General features: G+C 34.1%; 1 protein-coding gene across 2 annotated transcripts in view; it reads left to right on the forward strand.

Annotated features, from left to right (window-relative positions):
• Positions 1 to 24108, forward strand: part of LOC149417318 (cuticle protein-like) — an 89724-nt gene that overhangs the window by 10008 nt on the left and 55608 nt on the right. For both annotated transcript variants that reach the window (XM_089640200.1, XM_089640201.1), the window contains exons 2-3: positions 3217 to 3475; positions 8505 to 8680. In XM_089640200.1, the coding sequence (XP_089496326.1) occupies positions 3217 to 3475; positions 8505 to 8680 (435 nt within the window). The remainder of the gene's footprint in view (positions 1 to 3216; positions 3476 to 8504; positions 8681 to 24108) is intronic.

Raw genomic sequence — 24108 nt, forward strand, 5'->3', positions numbered from 1 at the left:
ACATATATTACAAACACGCCTAAATACTACACACGTCACCGGATAATTAAGGAATAAATATACCACTAAGCAGACATTACAAGGAAACGTGTCATAGGTACCCAACATGAAATTGCTATATATTTTTTCATTACTTTTTTTCTTTATTCAGTGAAATGGTTATGACAGTTATTAGGAATATTTAGACCACCAAGCTAGACACATGCCCGTGCTGTGGTTATTGATTATACATATATTCAGTACATTAAAAGAATATATCAAGTAGGAAATATAGAAAAAATTAAAAGAAATCTAAAAAGTATATAATTGTAAAGAAAATAAGGAGAATAGAGATTAAGGGAATACAAGAAGTATATTTTTTTAAATATTAAAATTCAATTTACGAAATCAATTTACTAATAAAAAATAAATAAACTGCTGATATTTTATATGTGCGCGTTAGTGTTGTGAAATATATTAATTTTATTTGAAATAATAATATATCAAAAGATTGAAATATATGTAGAAGAATTTAAAATGAATAAAAAATGATCTAATATAAAACATTGTAAGGAGTAAAGAAGTTTGAAATGTACAAATATATATTATATATATTAACTCACCCAAAATACATGACACGTATCAGTGGTGGCAAACCATTTTTTAATAATTAATGTAAAAGATAACTAATCTTTCTGCTGATAATGAATACTGTAACTCGTGTACTGTCTGTTTCTTTGATATCGAATAAATAAATTAAATAATTTTCTAGTACCAGGAAATGACAATAATAATAATAATACCGTAACTCAAGAAGCACAAATGATAACTTATTTTATTTGGGGTTGTAAAACATCTAATGACACATTCTCCTGCAGTAGTATATAATTGAATAGAACAATGCACGGAGATTTACATCGACGATATGATAATAGCTTGAATTCTATTCGAATTACTGTGAACTGGTAGTTAAATACGAAAACTGCTTATTATATCAGATTATCTATTGTACCTTCCCATTACATGACATTTTTTACAACCTTGGCAGTGACTTTCGCGTGGCACAAATGACGGAAAAATCATTCTCTAAGTTGATGTGATGAACATGTGGGTACCTCAGCATTGCTTTTCATACAATAATAATGTTTGACAATCAGTATCGAGATTTACGTCTCTCACCAGTATAAGGGGAACCTTATCCCAAAAACGTAATTGTTCAAAAGGAACCCAAGTAAGAATAATCCAGAACAAAATCGAACGTACCTATATTTCAATCAACAAAGGACTTTTTACACAATTGTCGAAAAGAATTTTAAAGACCTTTTTTTCTGATTTGGTAAAAGCTATTTATTTATACGCCCATTGGGCTTTTACATTGTATGTTTTATTTTTATATACTTTTGTATGTATATAAAAATATTTTTTGTAAGTATCTAAAGTGCTTAAATGTATCTAAAATAATTAAGTGTTTCTAAGTATGTTAAAAATATTACAAGAGGAAAATTATAAAACAGTTTCTAGAAGAAAAACATCACATAAACTTTAACCCACTTTACAATATTACATTTTAGTAATATCATTAAAATTATTTCGAATCTTAGGCCTAGTTGTTTCGCAGAAATTCAAGAGTGACAAAGTCGTCAAATGGTCACTCAGCGACATTGCGTTTTTTGACATTTGAATGGACCCCGTTCTAGCTGCGTTTCAACTTTCTTTCAAATTATAATAAGCTGAAAAGCTTAACAACATGATAGTTGTCCTCTTCTGCTGATGCCAATTTATTAAAAAAATGAAACGGATTTACAATCGATATTTAACGGGGACCATTCAACTCTCATAAAACAAAGTGGCGCTAAATGGCCATTTAACAATGACATTACATTTGAATTTCTATGAAACAACCGGTCCTTAGTTGTTGTAGGTAGAGGGTATACATCTGGATGCCTTTATACGATAAACAATTATGTGTTTTTTATTTATTCAATCTTTTTAGTCTTATTTTTTCTTTCTGATATTACATATAAAATAATATTCTCGATTATTTGGAAGTTTTTTAATTTACTTACCTAACTCACGGCAGTATAAAAAAGAGCTAACATATGCGTTCGAAGTGTGGACCACAAACATCGGTTAATTGTCCGTTGTAAGATACCATGGGCTTCATTTGGTTACAAATGAACATTGGGCACAGGTCTCCGGCAATAACTTCAAAACGGGAACAATATTTTACAATTATTTTGCAACGAATGTACACACTATTTATATAGACCAACTCTATGATAGAGAATTCTAGAACAATAGTTTATGTGTGGGGCAAAAATTTTGTTTTACAAACTAGTTAACGTGTTTTTTTTTATCGAAACAATCTCTTCCAAGAAAAGACACTTTCTTGGTCATTTTTTGGAAATAAATTGGCATTTTCTTAAAGAGATAATTTTAGTCTGGAATACATTTTTCTCTGAGTATGAAGTAACAATTAACACTTGAATTATTTTAATGGCGTCATTTTCTAAAATATCTCCTGAAGCAAAAGAGTAACCGTTCGATTGAACCGTGGTACGGTTTATCGGGAGTCGTACGAATACAAAAAGAGCTAACTCAATTGAGCGGCTCGTTCATGAACGACTCATCGCTAGTGACGAATGTCGCTGAGCTACGACCAGCAATCACTGCCTCATCATATGCGTCCATCTCTTCTTGAGTAGAGAACTAAACCACTCGAATGCAGGCACATCAATGACGTTGTTTGTCTTCCGTATCCTGCCCCTAAATCTGACTAGTCGGTGGCGATGTAAAGTGGGAATTCCTTTAGTGTACATCGTGGAGGCACTGCAGAACCTTGACAGTTGCATAAATTAGTAGCACAGCCTCAGCTTGTCCCATATTGTGTCCAAGCACATATGTACAGGGTAGTGCAATATGTCTCCCTTTCATCGTCGCTACAGTGGTGATGCAAGATGGTAACCGGATAACTCAAAACAATGACAATTCAACACACCTTTATAGGCTGATATAAAGTCACGAAAAGTGATTAAACAAAAAGTAGGTTATATACGTGAGTGCTTTTTATGACTTATATCACTTTTAAGGTGTGTCGAAGTGTCACTGTGCAGAGTTATCAAGGAACGATCACAGCTTTTTTGGACGTGGCATGCAGACGATCATTAATATGAGTCCATACACCACTAGCATGCTCCAAGATAATACCTAATAATATACAAATGTTATTTGTTCCAGCTGAATTGGGTATGCGACAGCGACTGGAAGCCAGCGCTCGGTCAGTCAACCTTCTTCATCGGCTCCGTGCTCGGATCCTTATCCATGGGCATCCTGTCCGACTGGATTGGCAGACTGCCTGTCCTCTGCATCGCCAACGCGCTGGCCTTTATGGGCAACATGGCTACCGTGTTCGCTAATTCGCTGCCCACCTTTGCCACCTGCAGATTGCTGTCCGGGCTGGCGACGGACACCAATTTTGTGATGATGTATATCATTGGTGAGCATTCGTTTTAAAAACAGTATTTAATCATGTCATCCCTATTCATCTTCGTACACCTTCTTTCATCGTGGATTTACTGTCAACGGAGCATACTTCACTCTCAGGCCTGGAGCAATTATTGAGATCGTTGAAACAGTCACTTAGAAAGAGGAATGCCACAGCAAAAAATGTGTGTATTTTTGGTGTGCTTTTACACGATAGTAAAATATTTTGTATACACCACTACTTAATCAAAAAGGATCGACATGTTTCAAAACCAATGGTTTATTCGTAAGGATAAATAATATATTATGTTTTTACTGACGAAGAATCCATTGGTTTAGAAACGTGTTGATCATTTTTGATTAAATAGTGGTGTATACAAAGCATTTCATTAAGTTAAAATGACGCCATAAAGTAATTTTGAAATTATTGAAGAATTTACTTAATTTTTAAAACAATTGTATAGCACAGTAAAATCATGTGCCTCTTTTCTCATTAGATCATTTCTGTGTTAAGATGTGCAGCCTTGTATTTATAATAATTAAATAAAAAATACAAGTATGATTAATAATAATATGAAAAATATAAACCTACAAAATTACTGCAAAAATATGCCCTACAGTTATTAATCTAATATTACAGCTGGGTAGAACGTTTAAATTTGGCAACAATAATATTCTACTGACTAAATAAGTATTACAAAATACCTGTGGTGGCTCATCAGTCTCAATCATATAATCATATCAGTCAAATCATATAATCATATCAGTCTAATCATATAATCAAATCAGTCTAATCATAACAGTCTGCGCATGCGCCAGACTGCGCACGTGCCAGTCTGCCAAAATGCAATGTTGTCAATGATTATGCAATGTTGCCACAGAAAGACATTTTTATTAGTAGTAATTCGATTATGCAATGTTGCCACAGAAAGACATTTTTTATTAGTAATAATTCGAAATAGAAATCGTGCAGTCTTTAAAACACCCTTTAACGCTAAGCACCTACTAAGGTGTCCAAGGAGAGTATGTTATAAATCGGTAGAAATTCGAAGTGCGAAAACACCTGTTTTATTACTATTTTGACTTCATTATATCTGGAAGTCATTGAAACTCGTATTTATTGATGATTTTTAAACACACTACCGATGGAAAAATATTGATAGCATTAGACTGTGATAAAGGTGATCGCACCTCGCAAATTATTGGCAAATTTCAATTACCATTTTTTTTAGGAAATATTGTTGAATTATCGTTTTGCAAATATCTGATAGTATTATTGAATCTTTTGAATCGATCTTCAAATAGACTCATAACAAACACAGGTGTTTCACTAAACATTGTTTTATACCCAACAACTGCCAACTGATGTGCAAACATTTGGTTCGTATGTCATTAATCAAAAAAAAGTATAATAAATTTTACACGATATGTTTATCATAAGTACGCTTCAAACAATTGTATTAGAATATAATATTATAGAAATAAAACACAGACGGCTGTTAATGTTTAAAATACAAGGATTGCGAGAGATTTCATACTAATAATTTATACATAAAATCATTTTCCTTGCATTCCTCTCACAGAATAAATAGTTTTAAGTCAACAAAATAGGCATTACCAACGGTACGCGTGACTCCAACACTAAATCGAAGTAATGGGTCACTAACCCTGCCAACTTTAGTAAATATATGAGAAATAGATATTTAAAATTTTATGTAGATCATTGTCTACTCAAAATTTTAAACCGGTCTGGTCCTCGGAAATTATACATGTTTAAAATTCCGATCTAAGGGGAACTATGTACATATTTATGTTTAAAAAAACTTGTGTAGCGCTGTTTTTGTTTAAAATCACCTCAAGGGTACTGTATAATTTATTACGAATTCATAGTCTCTATCTTATATTATTATTTTTAAACAGATTCTGAAAAACGTACATATTATTTACAAACGGATACAGAAAAACATACTTACCTGGCAGGTGACTTCAGATAAACACACTTTTATTTAAAAAATTACGACTTTGTACGCCAAAGGACACCATAGTAAAAACGGTTCCATGATAACTCCTAAAAATGACAATTCAACACACCATCAAAAGGTAATATAAAGTGATGTAAAAAAACTAGATTAAATATGTAACCTAGTTTTTGTTTCATAATTTTTCATAACATTTATAGGTGTGTTGAATTGTCATTTTGATGAGTTATCCGGTCAGCAGTAAAAACAGTGCACATTAAATTTTACATTTGCTATTTTACCCTCCGTTACTAATGATATTACATTTATTAGAAGGTTGGTGGCAAGAGTAGAGGTGATATATTTCTTTTAAAAGACTGGAGAATTTAGGACTATTTAGGATTGAAATGACCTTAAAAGGCTAAGAAATCTTACAACACAAACACAAACAATATTTAGATTTTTTACGAATTTATTTATTCACAATGCCGCGGACTGTGAGGGTAAAAAGTTTCTGACTATGGATATGACTGTCTGATAACGTAAGTTTAGAGTTAAGCTCTGAACTCTGTCGATTCTGTAATCATTCTTAAATCATGTGGCAGTCCAGTTCCTAACACTACGAAAGCACGCTCACCGAACTTAGTATTTGGTGTGCGCTTTGGTTCCTTCAACCTTCCAATAGCTGATGACGCGGCTGACCTGAGGGTTGACTTCATTTTCCGGAATACAAATTTCCGATAAGTAAGCCGGAACCATTCCGTTAAGTGACTTAAATACCGTCCAGCAGAGCTTGAACTGGATTCTTTCAGGACGTATGAGTCAGTGAAGATTTTTAACCCTTTATTTATGTCAAAAGAATGATTTGTTTCCAAAATGTGCATTAGCTTTATTTGGTTATAGAAATCCGATGAAGAAACCTTCGGTTTTGAAATATGTTAACGGTGTAAACAAAGTAAGTTATTTTCTGTTTAATACTTAATAATGACAATACTAAATTTGATTCTCTTAAAATTTTATAATTTTTTTTAATAAAATAATGTCAACTGATTTTACTTTAAATCTTTTTGGGGTTTTACATGGAAACCAATTTCAAAATGGAATCAAATAATTTCCGGAGTTGAATGGTACGGGACCATTATTTAAGAACTGAAAAGTTGATTGTCTGAATTGACAGCAAAGTTTTTAGATCGTTATATCCGAGTGTCTCCGAAGTATTTTCCAAAGTATCTATTTTGCCCATGACTTAATTCTGCTGACTAGAGGCAGTTGGTGCTATATGCGGCACCATCTTTTATGTCTATGACTTTCACCCTTTTTTCAAGAATAAGTAGACATTGTGAATGGTTCTTGAGGAGTCATTGTCTGGAGACAAATGATGTCCGATCTCTTGAGCTTTAAAAATTTCTCTATTGGTAGAAACTTAACTGCTTTCTCACCTCGCTACTGAACTGGAGGGGTGAACCTATACACTAGAGACATCTCTTGAATCTATGAACCTTATGCGCTACCAGTGGCGGTTCGTGGTCTTTTTAACAGGGGGTTCAGAAATTCAAGAGAAGATAAACATATCTAATTAAAATTTTCTTACTGTTGTCCTTCGTCAAATAGTCGAATACGGCAGCAGTCACACAACTTAAATAAAGTTAGTGGGAGGGGTACCTACATATTATTGTTTTTAAATCACTTTACACTAGACACAATTATTAGATAATGAGAAAAGTTTTATAGGAATTAAATTATACTTATAATTATGTATAAAGGAAAGATCGTTTACTCCAATTTTACACCACGATGGGTCGCCTCCAAAAACTAAACAGGGGAAGCAAAATAACCGATTGGTATCCTCGCAACCACATAACCAAGTACACCTCGCGTACCAATCACGTTTAAAAACTCGAGTGAATTTCTCGGTTTTCGCGGCACAAACCTGCTTTAATGAGAGGTCAGGACGCGGAGGCCCTTTATTTTTAATTTCCAACCTTTTTTCATAAGTATTGGCATTATTTTTTATATGGACAACACTGTATTCCGCCATTGTTTAAAAAAATTATGACAAAATATTCGCGACAATCAATAAACGCAAACGCATAAATAAACATATACGCAAACGCTTTCAATTTGAAATCCGAAAGAATACTGGAGAAGACAAAACACAAAATTGCATAACTAGCGACGACAATGGGGCGTTTGCCGAAACTTTTGCAAATATAATTAAGGAATATAACGACCTAAAAAAAAAATACGAAAACAGAAATCAAAATCGGTCTACTTCAATGGGTATCATAAATAAACATATACGCAAACGCTTTCAATTTGAAATCCGAAAGAATACTGGAGAAGACAAAACACAAAATTGCATAACTAGCGACGACAATGGGGCGTTTGCCGAAACTTTTGCAAATATAATTAAGGAATATAACGACCTAAAAAAAAATACGAAAACAGAAATCAAAATCGGTCTACTTCAATGGGTAGTAGATTTACAAATGCCATAAGCAAACGGTTGGAGAAATGCAGAAACAAGAAAACAAAAATATGTACAAAAATGACTACAAAGTTAAATACCATAATATAACATAAAAAATAACACTTGCTTCCCTATGGTTCAAAGGTCAAACGTCGGCCGGTCAGTCCGCGAAGTTCTCGGGTTTCTTCGGTTACATTCGTCAATGTTCGGAGGTCACGTGATATCATAACGCGTGTTCGACGCACACAATTTGTCTTAGTTTTGCAAAGAAAGACCAAATTTTGTATAGGTATGTCACCGTCATAGGGTCTGTACCGGCTAAAATTCTTTTGTATGAAGAGTTTGGCGCGGATTTCAACTCGCACAAACTTGGAATATGTATCGTATTTTTCGGTAGCGCGGGTTTCGAAGGCGAAATTTTAATAGCGTGCTATCTATAATGTGCTTACATTATTATAAAACAAGTTTGTTTTATTTTCTCATATTTTTAATGGGGGTTCGCCGCACAAACGCACTTTAGAGAAAACCGCCACTGTGCGCTACTATCGCTAGTGCCATCTATGCTACGTAGCTGGAGCTATGACAGTAGTCTAAGGCAATTGTATTCCTTCCAGTGATGGAGTACGTCCGCCCCAGCATGCGGACCTTTGGGCTGAACCTTTGCATCGGCGTGTTCTACTGCCTGGGCTGCGTGGTCGTACCGCTCATAGCCATCGCGCTGGTGTACTGGAGGCATTTCCTTCTCGCCACCACGCTTCCTCTGGCGCTCATCGTGCTGTACTACTTTGTGGTAAGTGCTTCTCAACAATAAATTTGTGCGTTAGTTCATTTAAGTGTTTCTTCTTAGTTTTTTTTACATTAGCTACACACAGCGCCTGAGGAAAATAATTCCCCTCAAGTTCTATGTCATCTTTGGGGATGCTGTGTGAGGATATTTTTAGGAAAGGAAGGGGAGGAAGTTCTGGGTAGGCAAAAGGTATAAGGGGTGGGTAGGAATCTAGGAATCAGAACGTCCAGACTGAGGTGCAATGCGATGTTCAGAGAGAAGAGGTCAAAGGTTCTTCCTTAACCAGTCTCTCCTAATGCCACGCAATTGGTGGGCAGACGCACCTGTCATCCAGATCCGGACAAACCTCACCAATGAACCAGGGCACTCCTGCTAAGTCACAAACCGTAGCAAACCACTTGGGGTGACCTATGGCAGAGGTTTTGGTTACCCAATAAATGGTTCCCGGGTTTAAATTAAAATTAATCACATTTTCAAGTGAAGGTGGAAAATTAAAATTATTTTAGTGGTATTTGAAGCATATTTCATGACATCGTTCATTGTTGTAACACACATCTTCGTGAAATAGTACAACGTTTATGTGATTTTGATACTTCAGGGGTGTTCAATGTTGTAACACACATATTCGTGAAACAGTGCAACGTTTATTTGATTTTGATACTTCAGTTGTGTTCAATGTTGTAACACACACCTTCGTGAAGTAGTGCAACGTTTATGTGATATTTGATACTTCACGAGTGTTTTTTATCCATTCATTTATGAAAAAATAATATTAAAAAAAAAAAAAAATTAATTTGTGTTATTTCACAGTTTACTCATTTAATATAATATATAATATATTTGCGGCACGTTTCTGATGGTAAATTTTCTCAGTATCACAATGATATAAAACCACCACTTAGAAATGAAACGTTGGTTGAAATTAATAATAAAAGCGTTCAACAATTTGACACTCGACATAATAAATGAGGTAAACAAAAAATATTTCACAAAAAAAATTAACATATGTATTAAAAACAAATAAAAGTTGTATTACTAAATAAATTTATCTTAAAATAATAGAAAATATACCTACACAGTACACATATTATACGCAACAGGACCAATTATTATATATATATAGAAATTGCTTAGTTTTTAAATCTGCCTTCATTTTTAAACAGTCATTTTATTTTATTTCTTAATATTTCATTTAAATACATTTAATTTACATAATTTCAATAGGGTACATTTTTAATAACATACATAATGTGTCACATAAAATTGTAAAATGGAGGCTTCAGCAAGGGTGAAGCACTCAGTGAGGTTCACGTTACCAAATCATATTTTATAAAAAAACATTCTAATGTATAAATAGAAATGATTCAATGGATTTTGTCATATTCGGTGACCAGATCTGAATAGCCAGGTGCTTCCCCACTTTCCTCTTCCCCATCTCCTTCTCCTCCCCACTACCTTCAGCCTCAAAACATTCCCCAACTCTTGTGCGGTTTCACTAATAAAAAAATAATAAAAAAGAATATACTTTATTTTAAATCCATCAAAAGGTATGAAATAAAATCAAGGCGCACAACTCACGCCGCTTGGCGACGCTGGTGTGACATGTGACATGTTAGTGTGACTTCAGAATGTATGGGAAATGTCAGAAGTTGGAGGTATTATTAATACTATAGGGTATTTGGCGATAATGAACATATTAGAAATCTTTTATATCACATTATTATGCCTGTTTACAATTCTTATCTACTTAATATAAATTTTACAAATCAATTTTACGGATGTACCTGTCTGTAAATTTTTGCAAATTATTTGTACCGTTTTTTTAATTATAATGATAAACATTTCCGCCAACTACATGCTACAATGGATTTAAATTTTCAATTGCTGAAATTGTTCCGTTTAAGGTCAACACGTTGCAGTAATGTATGTGATATTGACATTGACATCTAAACTACGATGTTATTACGATGGTGGTACTAGTTACGTACGAGGGTGTAATATATGTTTAAAAAAACAAACACATATTTAATTTACACTTATTTATCCATCCTGATCATCACTGATTATGGTTAAAGTAGATAATATTCAATCGTTTTTATTTTCGAATATGTGAGTACGAGTCGTGATATAAATTTTATTAAAAACTGTGACGCGCTACACATTATTATGTATTAATAGAGATGGCAAAATTTAGCATTAATTTTCAGATTTTTTAGCATTAATAATTGTAAATTTAGCGTTTTATAGCATTTTGAAGCATAATTTAGCGTTTTGTAGCAAAATAGAAAAAAAAGTATTTCCTGAATGTTTTTAGCGCATATTTTAAGTATTTTTGGTAAAATATATGTTTAACCTTCATTTGCAAGTATTTCCATGTGAAAGATTATAAATAATTAATTTTAATATTAAATTAATAAGGAAGGAAACTCTAAGTACGGGTCGAACACAAACACAACAAATGCAGATTGCGATTAACATCAATAGGCGTCATTTATTTCGCACAATTTGTTTAATGTCAAATAGCAATTTTACCCTACAGTACAAAAATATTAAATATTTACACATAAAATAGTAAAAAAAATTATAAAAAATCGTAGGAAAGACTTCCAAAAATGAAATAAAGTAAGCATAATACTTTTCCCTGCACATTCACATGAAACTACCTACCTTATGCATTTTTCTCAATTCTTCTTTAGTTGTACTGGACTAAATATTACTGTATCAGCTTCTCCAATTTGTATGGTTCTCTTTGACTTCTGAAATACGCTATATTCTCGGAAAGCGTTTACGCACACAGTCGGTGGAGCTCGAGCTGAAGTTAGAGATGATTTTTAATCACTTATTTCCGCTAATAAATATCGATTTTTTGAAATTCTCACATATTATTTTAATACCCAGTATTTTCAGGAAATTCGCGCCTATTTCGCTAAATAGAATAATTTAGCTGAAATACGGCCAAAATCACGTTTTTCGCGTTAATTCGCGAAATAGAAATCACTGAAAACACTTTCAAATGCCTTGAAACGCAAAGAAAACTTATAAATGCCCTATTTTCGAACCATAAATATTTTTTCGCGTTTTTAGTTAAAACGAAATTTTGCCATCTCTATGTATTAATATTAAAAATAATCAGTAAGTTTTCAACTTGATAATTTTAACCGAACCGGTTTCATCGTGTTACAGGCATCGTTGGACATACCTGTATGTTAAATTGCATCATAGATCAACATATAAATGACTTTAGCTTTGTTTAGTGACCAGATCTCAAAATCCAGGTACTTCCCAACTCTTTGCAATTCAAAAATTTTCCTATTCAAAACATCAATCCTCCATTTCACGTGGAAAAATGTGTTGATGTTTTTATTAAATCTAGCAGTTTAATTTAAGTTTTTTTTTAATAAGTACGTATATTTTTTAAACAGTTAATTTATATAAAAGTTTTTCTTGCAGAACCGTGTGCATGAATAAATCTTCTTTGTTTTTAAAAAAAAACTATAATGAAGTTCTATGCGGAGGCGGCCCGTGACTGAAATTGCCAGCAGTGCATTTCACTTTTAAAATGTACCTAGTATGTAATTTATGTGGAGTAAATTAATAAATGGGGGTACTTACTGCAATTCTTTCTGTCTACTAAGTTATATCTGTAAGCTAATTGAATGAATAATACTGCTACGTAAGCGTTCCCAAAATCATCTCGAGAGTAAAGGACCAACAATATAACAAATATAGCGAAACCGTTTGAATTCACCGCACACGAGTTTCAATGTGTGAATGTCGTAGCGCTAACATTGTACATTAACATTTTTGAGCGAATACATTCCAGACGCATTGGATTACGCATGATGCAAAATTTATTCGCCGTTAAGACGGTTCGATAATGCACCTGATGAGTTATATATCTCCACTGCTCTAACACGTGCTTTGACGCTAAGAGTGTAATCTGTCTCGCTCTTGTAACCGTTTCGGCTAGGTCGGTTGTCTCGATACCGCCCGATGCTGTTTCAGTAGCATGGTAAAACATGGTTCTGTGCATATCGGGGTATGCACGGCCAGCTTGCTCTTGCGCGGGAGTCTTAAGGTGACACAATACCCTGATAACGGGGATTTGCCCCGACGCTCACATTTTAATTATTTCTGATGAGCTTATTACTAAAATCTTAAATGTTTCTAGAGGGATTCGAAGGGATGCAAGTTATTTATATTTAAGATTAATAAAAACAGGACCTTACAATTAAATATATTATGTAAAACGATAAGTACATTTTATTAAATGTAAAATGTTGTAAGATAAGCGGCAAGTACCAGATTTTATTTTTCTAGACGATGAATTAGTAACTTCCCGACGACTCTCTCACAAAAGATTAGAGATTTTATTAATGTATTCATAAGAATTAATTAAAATAAAAACACTCGCGAAAATCCAATTTCTGGCCAGATGCACGAAAAACGACCGCCAGTACTTCAAAACTCTCTATTGTGCGTAGTATATTTGTGTGCGGGTTGACAAGTAGTTACTACGTATTGATTCAGACGCCGCGAAAGTTCCGGCCTGTAAGGTTGTGTGTCACCCGGCCCGTCGCTCCGGTCATTTCTTTTACGTATTTTTTTATTTAATCAAACGATTACTTTGAAATCTATTAGTGAAATTTTCTGTTTTTTTTATAATTTAACTTCTTCCTCAAGTGAGTTAAGGTTTTTTATATAAATAATAAATATAAATATAAATAATAACCAATACAAAAGAATACATTGTTAAATGCGTAAATGTGTAGGCACTTGAGAAAAAAGATGACACTAAAGTATTGTCGTTATGTTATTATGTATCATTTCTAGCCCAAGTAGACTTTTTTACTATTAATCTTTTTTTCACGCGACGCGGCTGTCTGTCCGGTTGTCACAACCAGCGGCACAGAATGTTATAGAGTGCCCCTTCACTAGAATCGTTTTCCTAGTTTTATTTATTTACGCCCTACTGGGCTTTTACATTAATTTCTAATTATACAGTCATGTTAGTTGAAACAATGGAATATCTAATAAATTATGGTAAAATAAAAGGAGTTTTTTTACTAAGGAGTGGTATTCTCTTATATTTCAATAAAGTGTTTGTGAAGAGTTCGTTTCATTACTAATACTCCAGGGCAATTACCGATTCGCGATCGTAATTATTCCGGTAGTCCCAATTTTTTTATATGTTTTATAAACTGGTCCCCTGATGTAAAATCTGAGTTTCCGACCTTGGCACACCTGTGCTCGCGCCGCCATTTTGAAAAAAACCGGCCGAAATCGCTCCAAAATCTAGTTTTTCCAAAATATCTCATTCCCAATGCAAATTTCGGCTAAATTAGCTAAACAATTAAAGTAGAACATAAAATTACTTACTAATTTTGTGTAAACAATTTTCTTCAATCTCTAATAGGTACCGAGGTAGAAAGTCGTAAAGGTGCGTATATTTTTGAAAAAAACAAGTTTTTTGCGCGACTAGCTTTTGTTTTTTATAAATATCTCGTTTCCAGTACAATTTTGTGAAAAAATTATTGATACTAATTTTGTAGAAAATAAAATTTCATAAAATAAATAGGTATTTAATTTATGTGTTTTAACTCTAATATGTATCCAAGCTCTTATCCACCAAAACCAGTTAAATTACCCAACAACAAATTTTTGAAATTCGAAAGTTTTTTTCCATAAAACAAAAACTCTACATCGAAAGTTTTTCTCCATACAGACAATTAGACATATGTCACCTATAAAGTACCTAAAGTCATTCGAATATTAAAAAGAGTCATTAATCTTTTAAGTTTAGATTGTTAGATCATTTGTTGTAGATAGAATTGTGCAATTATCTCCCCAAGTTACTGCACTTACTTACGTTGAAATGATTTTCAAATTTAAGGTAAAATTGAACCAATTTATAATAAATCTCTTGGCTAATATATACTTACGTTTCAGTTAAATATGGGAAAACAGAAGACAAAAGGAGTTTTATCCCGAACAAAATTACGGCACCAAGGAAAATGTTTAACGGAATGGAGAAGGTACTACTTAAATACACACATAAAAATAGATCTTTGGGATACGTTTTTTACAGAACATAATTGTACAATGTCAGCTTAAATAATTTTATATATGTAGATATATACATATATACGCAGTCGATAAACTTCTGAGCATATTGAATTTAGAATATAAGAAGTAAATTAATTTTGATTTCCGGTGACATATTTTTATTTTTACCGAAATGCATTTTTTACACCAAATAAGCTCAGGAATTGTTGGTGAAAGTTTGTCGGGCATGTCTTAATACATCTCTAAATAATTAGGGAATAGAGACAGTATAAATAATTAACAATATTTCTCATTTTAGGAAAAATTCCGCAAGACTTCATCCAGATAATATTGCAAATAATAAAGAAAATACGAGTATTGTGTTAAACACTATACCGACACTCAACATGGTAATTTTTTCACAATTTCTGTAAATATAAAGTAAATAATATTAATTTTATATGATTAAATAAGCGCTCTAAAAAAATTAACAAAAACTGACATTATTTTTCAGCACGGACCAGAGATGAATGAACCTGAAAAGTTTTCACTATTTGCTGGCTCTAGTTCTTATGACACTAACGTGCATGCCGTTTCCAGCCCCTTATAGCTAGGTCTGACGCAGGCATGACGATTGTTGTCAACTGATATGTTCTCACAACAATAATTGTTGAAGAAAAATAAAATTAAGGAATGAAATTTAAAACACTTTACCTCTGTTTCAATTTTTGGCCTGGTTTTGGTGGATTAGAGCTTGGATACGTATTAGAATTAAAACACATAAATTATATACCTATTTATTTTATGAAATTTTATTTTCTACAAAATTAGTATCAATAATTTTTACACAAAATTGTACTGGAAACGAGATATTTACAAAAAATCAAAGCTAGTCGCGCAAAAAACTTGTTTTTTTCAAAAATATACGCACCTTTACGACTTTCTACCTCGGTACCTATTAGAGATTGAAGAAAATTGTTTTCACAAAAGTTGTAGGTAATTTTATGTTTTACTTTAATTATCTAGCTAATTTAGCCAAAATTTGCATTGAGAATGAGATATTTTGGAAAAGATTAGATTTTGGCGCGATTACAGCCGGTTTTTTTTTAAATGGTGGCGCGAGCACAGGTGCGCCATGGTCGGAAATTCAGATTATACATCATGGGATCAGTTTATAAAACATATAAAAAAAATGGGACTACCGGAATAATTACGATCGCAACCCCCTTTTTGGCGCTATGTGTACTGGCCTATAATACGGAATCCAATCACCAATTTAAACATGTTCTATCCAAAATTACTCATATAACTGGTGTTTTATATAGACTTCGCGGGTTACTTCCTCCCTCTCTATTAAAATCGATTTACCATGCTATGATTCACTCACATCTAATATATCTCGCCGGAATCTGGGGATTTGCTACAAAAAAAATGATTTCAGAAGTCCAAGTCGTCCAAAATAGAGCCCTGCGAAATATTTTCAGTTTACCTTTGGACACACATGTCAAAGACATCTACAGAAACACCCAAATACTTCATTTTAATACCATTCCCACTTTTGAAATAACGAAAACTATATTAAAAGTAATTCAACACTCGGCACATTCCAACACTACACTCTATTACAATTACGACGTACACCAACACAACACAAGAAATCACAACAAACTACATATACCAAAAATCAAATCAACAAAATATGGACTAAGATCCCTGGAATACATAGCTCACACAAAATATAATCAACTACCCAACGAGATCAAATGTGCAAGTCAATGTAAAAAGACCCAAACTCACATGCTCAAACTTCATCTTATTAATGACTATCTGAAATAATAATGTTGTGTATGTCCCATCATATGTCCATTTAATACATACAGCTATATGTTTCATGTAATGCGTATCATTCCCGCAATGAGTTTATTAACTCCTGGGAGTACAATGCTTTATATAATATACTATATTCTGTATTGTATACTTTTAATAAAAAAAATTAAAAAAAAAAAAAAAATTGACGTAAATAAAGTAAAAGTTTTGTTTACACAGGAAGAGAAGAAACCCGTTATTCTGGAAGGAAGGAGAATAGAAGACATATTTTTTCTTTAACTGTATTAAATAGAATTTCGCAGCACGACTCTTTTTATGATTGTAATTATCTAACTTAGAGATAGTTGAGCGTATACTTCGAGATGACAAGTTCTGGGAAGAAAAAATGCTTATTAAATTAACTAATTTTTAAATGGATTGCATTCTTGTCGAGCTTATCGATTCTGGAGTCACAAGGTCTATGAATGTTCGTGATCCTCCACATATCTTAGATATTGTATGTAAAGAACGTCAATTTGGAAATCGTCGTTTAGATTTCGACGAAATGCTATTTATTGAATAATTATTTTCGTTTTTTATATAAAATTATTTTTACTATTTCTAACTTATATTATAATAAATGATGGCCTTTATACAAAAAAAGTTGCATCTTATGCTTTTTACATTACATAATTATTTGTTTTATGTTACTTTTTGTAAACGATAATAATAAATATTGAAAATGACTGATATTTTATTTATCTTGTCAATATATTCAGATATAATTATGATCAGATATTATGAAAATGATTCGTGATTGAATACCGTATTGCTTTGACATCTGTCAATGAAGAACACGTCGGTTACGAGTCATAAGTTACTGCCTACCGTCTAGCAGTATGGTTACAGAAATCTGATAAGAATCATAAAATCATGAGCTCCTTCTGCAATAGGTAACGTTTCTATCGAAATTTGCCTAAAACATGCACATTCAACTTAATATTACTATTCACATAGTTTGAAAGACGCCCATTATTAAGCATTTCATGATCAAACCTTACTCATGGGTACCATCTAGTGGATTTCATCGCTGCTCTGACTTCGAACTGTTCGTGGTGTCGGGTGTTCCCCATTGCAATGTACTTCATTCCTCTGCACCCCGAAATATTATAATATTTAATTCGAGCGGAGCGCGTGTGAAACTAATTTGCTTCGCCCACTTAAATCGCGTTCACGCCCATAACTGATATTTTTTTAGGATCTTATTTCGTCTTAAGATAGCTCAAATAATGACCTGGCGGGAATTACGACTGGAGCGTACTTTCACAGAAGTCGTTGTTAGTTGTTATGTGAAGACTGAAGACAAGCATTGCAATGCATAAATGTACGTACCTAGGAACCGCCTCTGTTTCTATGTTCTAGCGCTGTAATGAAAATATCGAGGTATGTTCCAGAAATTCCCTCATCGTGGAATCCTGTCTGATTTCAGGATAAGGATCGAAAACACTGAAGAAAGGTTTAAAATTCATTTGTGTTTATGTTGTAAACGTATTATGCGTATATGTATTATACGTACCTATTACGGATTTTTAAAATTTTAGGTATTTAACTTCAAACAGTACATAATAATATTATGCAATATTTCAAGTTTTATCTTCTATGAATAGTATAAAACAAAGTCACTATCCGCGTCTGTCTGTTTGTACGCTTAGTTCTTCTAAACTATGCAACGGAGTTTGATAGGGGTTTCACTAACACTTGGAGAATTTCTTCCGGAACGTTTATATATATAATACATGGATATTATCACAGACATAGGAATTAATAGACGAGAAGATAATGGCGAGGGGTAAAATCAACTGTTGAAGAACGAAGGGCGTAAGACTGACTGTGATTCGTCAATAAATCAATCTGACAGTAAATAGGCATCTCGCATTATAATATCACCATTTACTTCTTAAAAGTAAAACGTGCTTTTGAATGAATAGACATTTTTACATGGTAGCGCAATTACTCGCCACGTTATGAACAAATTTGCGAAGTCCAAATTCGGCAAAAAAATTCGGTTCTATTTTCAGAGTCGAATATTTCGTTTAAGTATTTAGTTAAGACACTTTTATAAATGTTCATAATTTACTTCCCAGCAACCAACCAGCTTTGTGTTTCGCGTCCAGACGTTTCTCGATGTGATAGTATAATATGTTTCTAAAACTGATCTATATTATACGATGTGAATATGCTTAAAATAAAGTAAAATAATGCTTATATATGGAATGTAATACGACAATTGGGTTTATTCTCTTTTTCACGTCTATTTTTACAAGTTTTCATAGTACAAGTCAACATTTTGCCGTGTTATTTCGTAAAATGAACCGATGATGCCTCGACCATAGTTCGCACAAGAATGATGACGTCACGTTTTCAAATTTCACTTGAGGCCATACGCCAGCACAGCCGGTTCCAATGGAACCGGTATGGGGAGTGGGGATAATACGCTTTTAATCACTTAGGGCAGGTCTACTAATATTCATATGTCTATGGATATTATATTTATTGATAGTAGATAAAAGTCGAGCATCGCCGGGTAGGTACATGTCAGCCAGCAATACATACAAATTCAGCCTGCTTATATTTGTGCTCGCAAAACTCGAAAAGTAGTAGACCGATATCGCTGAAATATTCAAATTTTGTTCTTATTAGTGCCAGGAGTGTTTAGAGACTGGTTTGAACATAGCACTCCATTTTATTAATTTTTTTTAAATATATTATTACAGAGGTTACACGTGTGCTATTATGAAATTTTGCAATAAAGTTTACAAACTAAGCTCAGTACGTGTTAAAAAATTACAAATTAAACTTAAAAAAACGACTTGATTATAAAACATCGACTATTCTCTACTTTCTATAAATATAATATGCATGTTTAATATACATAAACCTTCCGGAACAAATTTTCTAAATGATAGTGAAAACCCTATCAACATTCGTTGCGTGGTTTAGACGATCTAAGCGCTCAAAAAGACAGACGCGGATAACGACTTTGTTTAATAGATACTATTTAATTATAGATTTACTACGTTATTTTTGAGATTTATAATTTATCCTTAATACAACGAGTATCCCTACAGTATTGTGTATCCGGGGTTATGGACATATAATTAGTTGGGTTGTACCTAACTACGATCGGATTAAATTGTTAGATAATTAATTTTATGACTCGTTTAGCGACATCTATGTTTTTTCGCCAATAATACAAATCTAGTCTTCTTCAACGGAAGCAATCTTCCCAACAAGCCTTCCGTTGATATGCTTGGTGTAACTATAAGTGACCAGCTCAGGTACGGTCGCTCCATCGAAGACAGACTTAAGTTAGCCTCTCAGAAGCTGGGTGTACTGTACGTACAAGGTCCGCAAATACTTTAAAAGTACCCTAACTATTAACCCCGTACAAATCGCAAAGGCGCTACACGGATGAATGTTGAAGCCATCCATGGTCGTTTTGTCGTGTGGAACCTCTGTGTTTCCTCACTCCTATAACAATGGTCTCTTCAAGACCTAGGTTCACTCTTTCCTCTCCACAAAAATATCCTTTACACCGTATCCCCATAGATGACATAAAGCCTAAGGAAAATTATTTTCCGCAGGGCCTACTCTCTGTAGTTAAAATGAAAAAAACTGTTTTTTTTACTATTATTTATGTGAAACCTCACAAGAGCACCCCTATATATACAGTGTAAAGACAGGAGAACTATTTCGCCACCCGGTTATGCAGCGTTGTGAGGCGGGTTCAGGTGCTTTAAGTAGGGATTATATAATGCGGGTCTTGAAAAAGCCCGGATAATTTGATGGATGAATAACGGTAGCCCTTACCACATACTAACATGACTAACACAAAAACGAGTCGAAAAACAACCCGTTCTCACAACCAACATCAACTGTGAACGGGTGTTCCGCTCGCGTCCGTCGAGAATCGAGATTCACGCACGTGCACCGGGGATCACAGCTTACAGATGCTTAGAACAGGCTCCATTAAAATACCTGTAGAACAGACCATGCATTAAAGATGGCAATCGTGTCGTTTCAACAGAATCAAGTATTAAAGTTTATCAAGTATTGTGTGTTTAATTATTAGTCCAGAGGTGGTTCAAAAATCCAATTGTTGGACGTTCTTGAGTCAATGGAAGGTGCTTCTATCAAATTGCACCAGGCAAATTATACTAGATCATTTTTTAACGTTAACTTCGGCGATTTATCAATGTTAGCATATTATCTCTGTCTACTCTCACCTACTCTCCTCTATGTAAATAGGTATATGAACGATTGTGTATTATTACCACATTACATGAGTAATTGACTTGTTATGGACAGTTAGCCGGCGTTAAAAATAAACTAGAACGGAATATAATTATTGTTTAGTTCTGCTAACGTCTTAGTCCAAATTAGTCGTAGAGCTCATCCGTTTTATAAACAGAAATATAGTTTAAAAATGTGCAAAGCGTGCACTTATTTTAATAACAAGTCATTAATCTTTTCTTTTTAGCAAAATATTTAAAAGATTTTTTTAGAAAATAATATTTTTATTTTATTACCCTTGTTGGTTTGTGTAATAGGTACAAAACACGACATGTCAAAGAAATGCATAACATATAAAACATAAGTATATACTACATAGAGACCCAAAAAAATCATCTTTAGCATTTGGTATGGATCCTGAGGGTAAAAAATTTGACAATTTTTTTTCAAATTTTACCTAAAATATTCCAACTTTGGACTTGATTTACTCAAAAACGAAAGCTCAAATCAAATAAAGTTATTCAACAAAATCGACTCCAAATGTGATAAAGATTCATCAGTTTTTCGCTTGAACTAAATTTTATTTATTTATTTATTGGACAATTTGAATAGCGCCGCTTTTGTGAGATATCACCTCAGCGCGCTTTACACTTAATGCAGATATTATAAAAAATATAAATAGTACAAAAATAAAGTTAAGTTAAGTGAAATGAAGTACACGAACAGGTGACACGAAGATAGAAGATGGAGACTCTGCAGCAAGAATCGTAGGTGGTGAAGAAACTGGACCAGCTGCTGCAGCGAAAGAGTACACCGCGTCCACCAACAGTGCCAGCACGAAGTTCGCAATCCGTCCAGGTATGTGTCTGCTGCTAATAAAGCGCTGACACAATATCCTCTCATAGATAACACACCTTGGCAGCACCGCTGTGACGTTCGACGAAGATAGAAGATGGACACTCTGCATGTTTCCGATCACCTTGTATTAATTTAAAAAACTGAAACAGTCTGGGTCTTACCAATAAACTTGTTTTATTTTTAATTTTACTAATGAATGCTGTGTAATATTTAAACCCCGTTTATTAGTAAGAGGGTAGGTGAAATAAGTCATTTTCTTACTTCTTATTCTCCCGATAGCCAAATAAAAAATAGCCACCAAACAACAAGATGAACTTTGACGAATATTACAACATGTTCGTCGGACCGGACCCACCGTCAAGTTTGGACAATCGAACGATCGATATCCATATTAAATGAGGCTATTTTTTGCAATGGTCCTTCTAAACTTTTATTACTTTGGTAACATTTGGTATATGCAACATAATTTATTACATTCTGATAGCGAAATCCATTACAAAATGTATGTCTCGTCAAAATATGGTCCTGTTTTATAAATCTAGGTGGGTACTGTCTCTTTCACTGAGACTTACATTTGTAACATATATAATTTAAGATGTATAATCTTGTTATTAAAGGTCACAAACATATTTTTTAATGTTCAGCCTACTATTATAATCCTAATTTCGGTTATCTGTCTGTTATTGTAACTCTGGCTCAACAAACTCGGATTTGTTTTAATTTAATGGTCATTTTCAAAAAATTAGAATTGATTGTGTAAAGAATTCAGACAAGCAATAAAGTACCCACCTTTACTCAATGACACTATTAAAATACTTTCATTTTAATTTTAAAATTTGGAACTGATGTTTTAAGAATTCAAAGTATCCCGTGATTTTTTACGGGTCTGCTTTAGTATATAATAAATATATTTTTTAATATGAATTAATGAATTTGATATATATGTGTAAACGTACGTCAAATATTTGCAGTGCTTCGTTTTGAAAAAACTTTTCAATCACTATTATTTTTTTATAAACGTTACCTACCTATAATTTATTTTTAAAAGTGTATTATTATTTCGGAAACGAAAATTCACAAGTGTTTTGACATAAATCATTTACTTTGTCGAGTTATTTAAACGTGTGAAAAAAACACGCGATATTATGCGTAGATAATTACTCTAATACTTAAATCGTAAAGAAAATTTGTACAAAATCACTTATTCTTCTTCTTCTTTCGTATGGTGGGGGGTCAGAGGGGGACATCTAGATCTGCGAGCCATTTTAGGGCCTCAGGCGTCGCCATGTGGACCTCATCAATCCCGCCGGGGAATGAATGAAGCGGGCATTCGTTGACCACATGTTCGGTAGTCTGCACCGCACCACATTCACACATCGCCGACTCTTTAAGGCCCCATCTGTGCATCATGTGGGCACAGCGGCTATGGGAGCACCTTAACCTATTGATGGCGGACCAGGTTTTACGAGGCAGTGAGAACCCAGGCTGTCTCTCGGTGGGGTCCTGTATGAGATGGGCATTTCCCACGTTGGCCGTTTGCCACTCAAGTTTCCACCTATCTTCTGGGGTGAGAGGTAGTCGGAGGAGCCTCTCTCCTTCCGCCCAGAAGGGCTTTCGGGACTTCAAGCGGCATGCCGGGTGGGAGACGACATCTTCGTGTAGAGGTATTGCGCTTTTTTGCAGCGCCTTCTTGTATTCCCTCATTGTTGCAATTTCTCGCCTGATGTTTGGCGGGGTTATGTTTGCAAGACGGGGAGCCAAGGGAGAGGAGTAGATTTTAAAGTCCCGCTGATGGTTCGCATTGTGGCATTAAGCTGAACGTCTACCATGGAAGTGTGGGCGCTTCTAGCCCATACTGGAGCACAGTATTCAGCCGTTGAGAAAACCAGGGCAATGGATGCTGTTCTGAGCGTGTTGGCGTCGCATCCCCAGCTAGTTCCAGCTAGCTTATTAACTAAGTTAAGCCTTGTCCTGGTTTTTTTACCCACTGTTTCCATGTGTTGCCGGTAGTTCAAGCTCCTGTCCAAAGTAACTCCGAGATAGCGGGGGTGGGGGTCATGGTAAATATTTTTTCCATCAAACTGAACACAGAGTTTGGCATCCGCTTGTGAATTGCTAAGATGAAAAGCTGTCGCAACTGTTTTCGACCCATTTGGCTTTAGTCGCCAATTGAGGAAATATTCTTCCAAAGCCTTTAGGTCAGAATTGAGGATATCTTCTGCTGCTTTAAGGGTTTTGGCTTGAGCTGTGGCGGCGATGTCATCTGCGTAAGCAAATTTTCTGCCTTCAGTGTGAGGGAGGTCTCGAGTGTAGATGTTAAATAGCGATGGGGCCAGCACTGAGCCCTGGGCAAGGCCATTATTGAGGGGTATTTTTTTGCTTTTTCGCCCTCCTAGAAAAACCCTGAAGGTACGGCCAGTTAGCAGTTG

This window comes from Hesperophylax consimilis, chromosome 15 (assembly GCF_061612785.1).
Source record: "Hesperophylax consimilis isolate HC1 chromosome 15, BYU_Hcon_1.0, whole genome shotgun sequence".
Taxonomy (NCBI): Eukaryota; Metazoa; Arthropoda; class Insecta; order Trichoptera; family Limnephilidae; genus Hesperophylax; species Hesperophylax consimilis.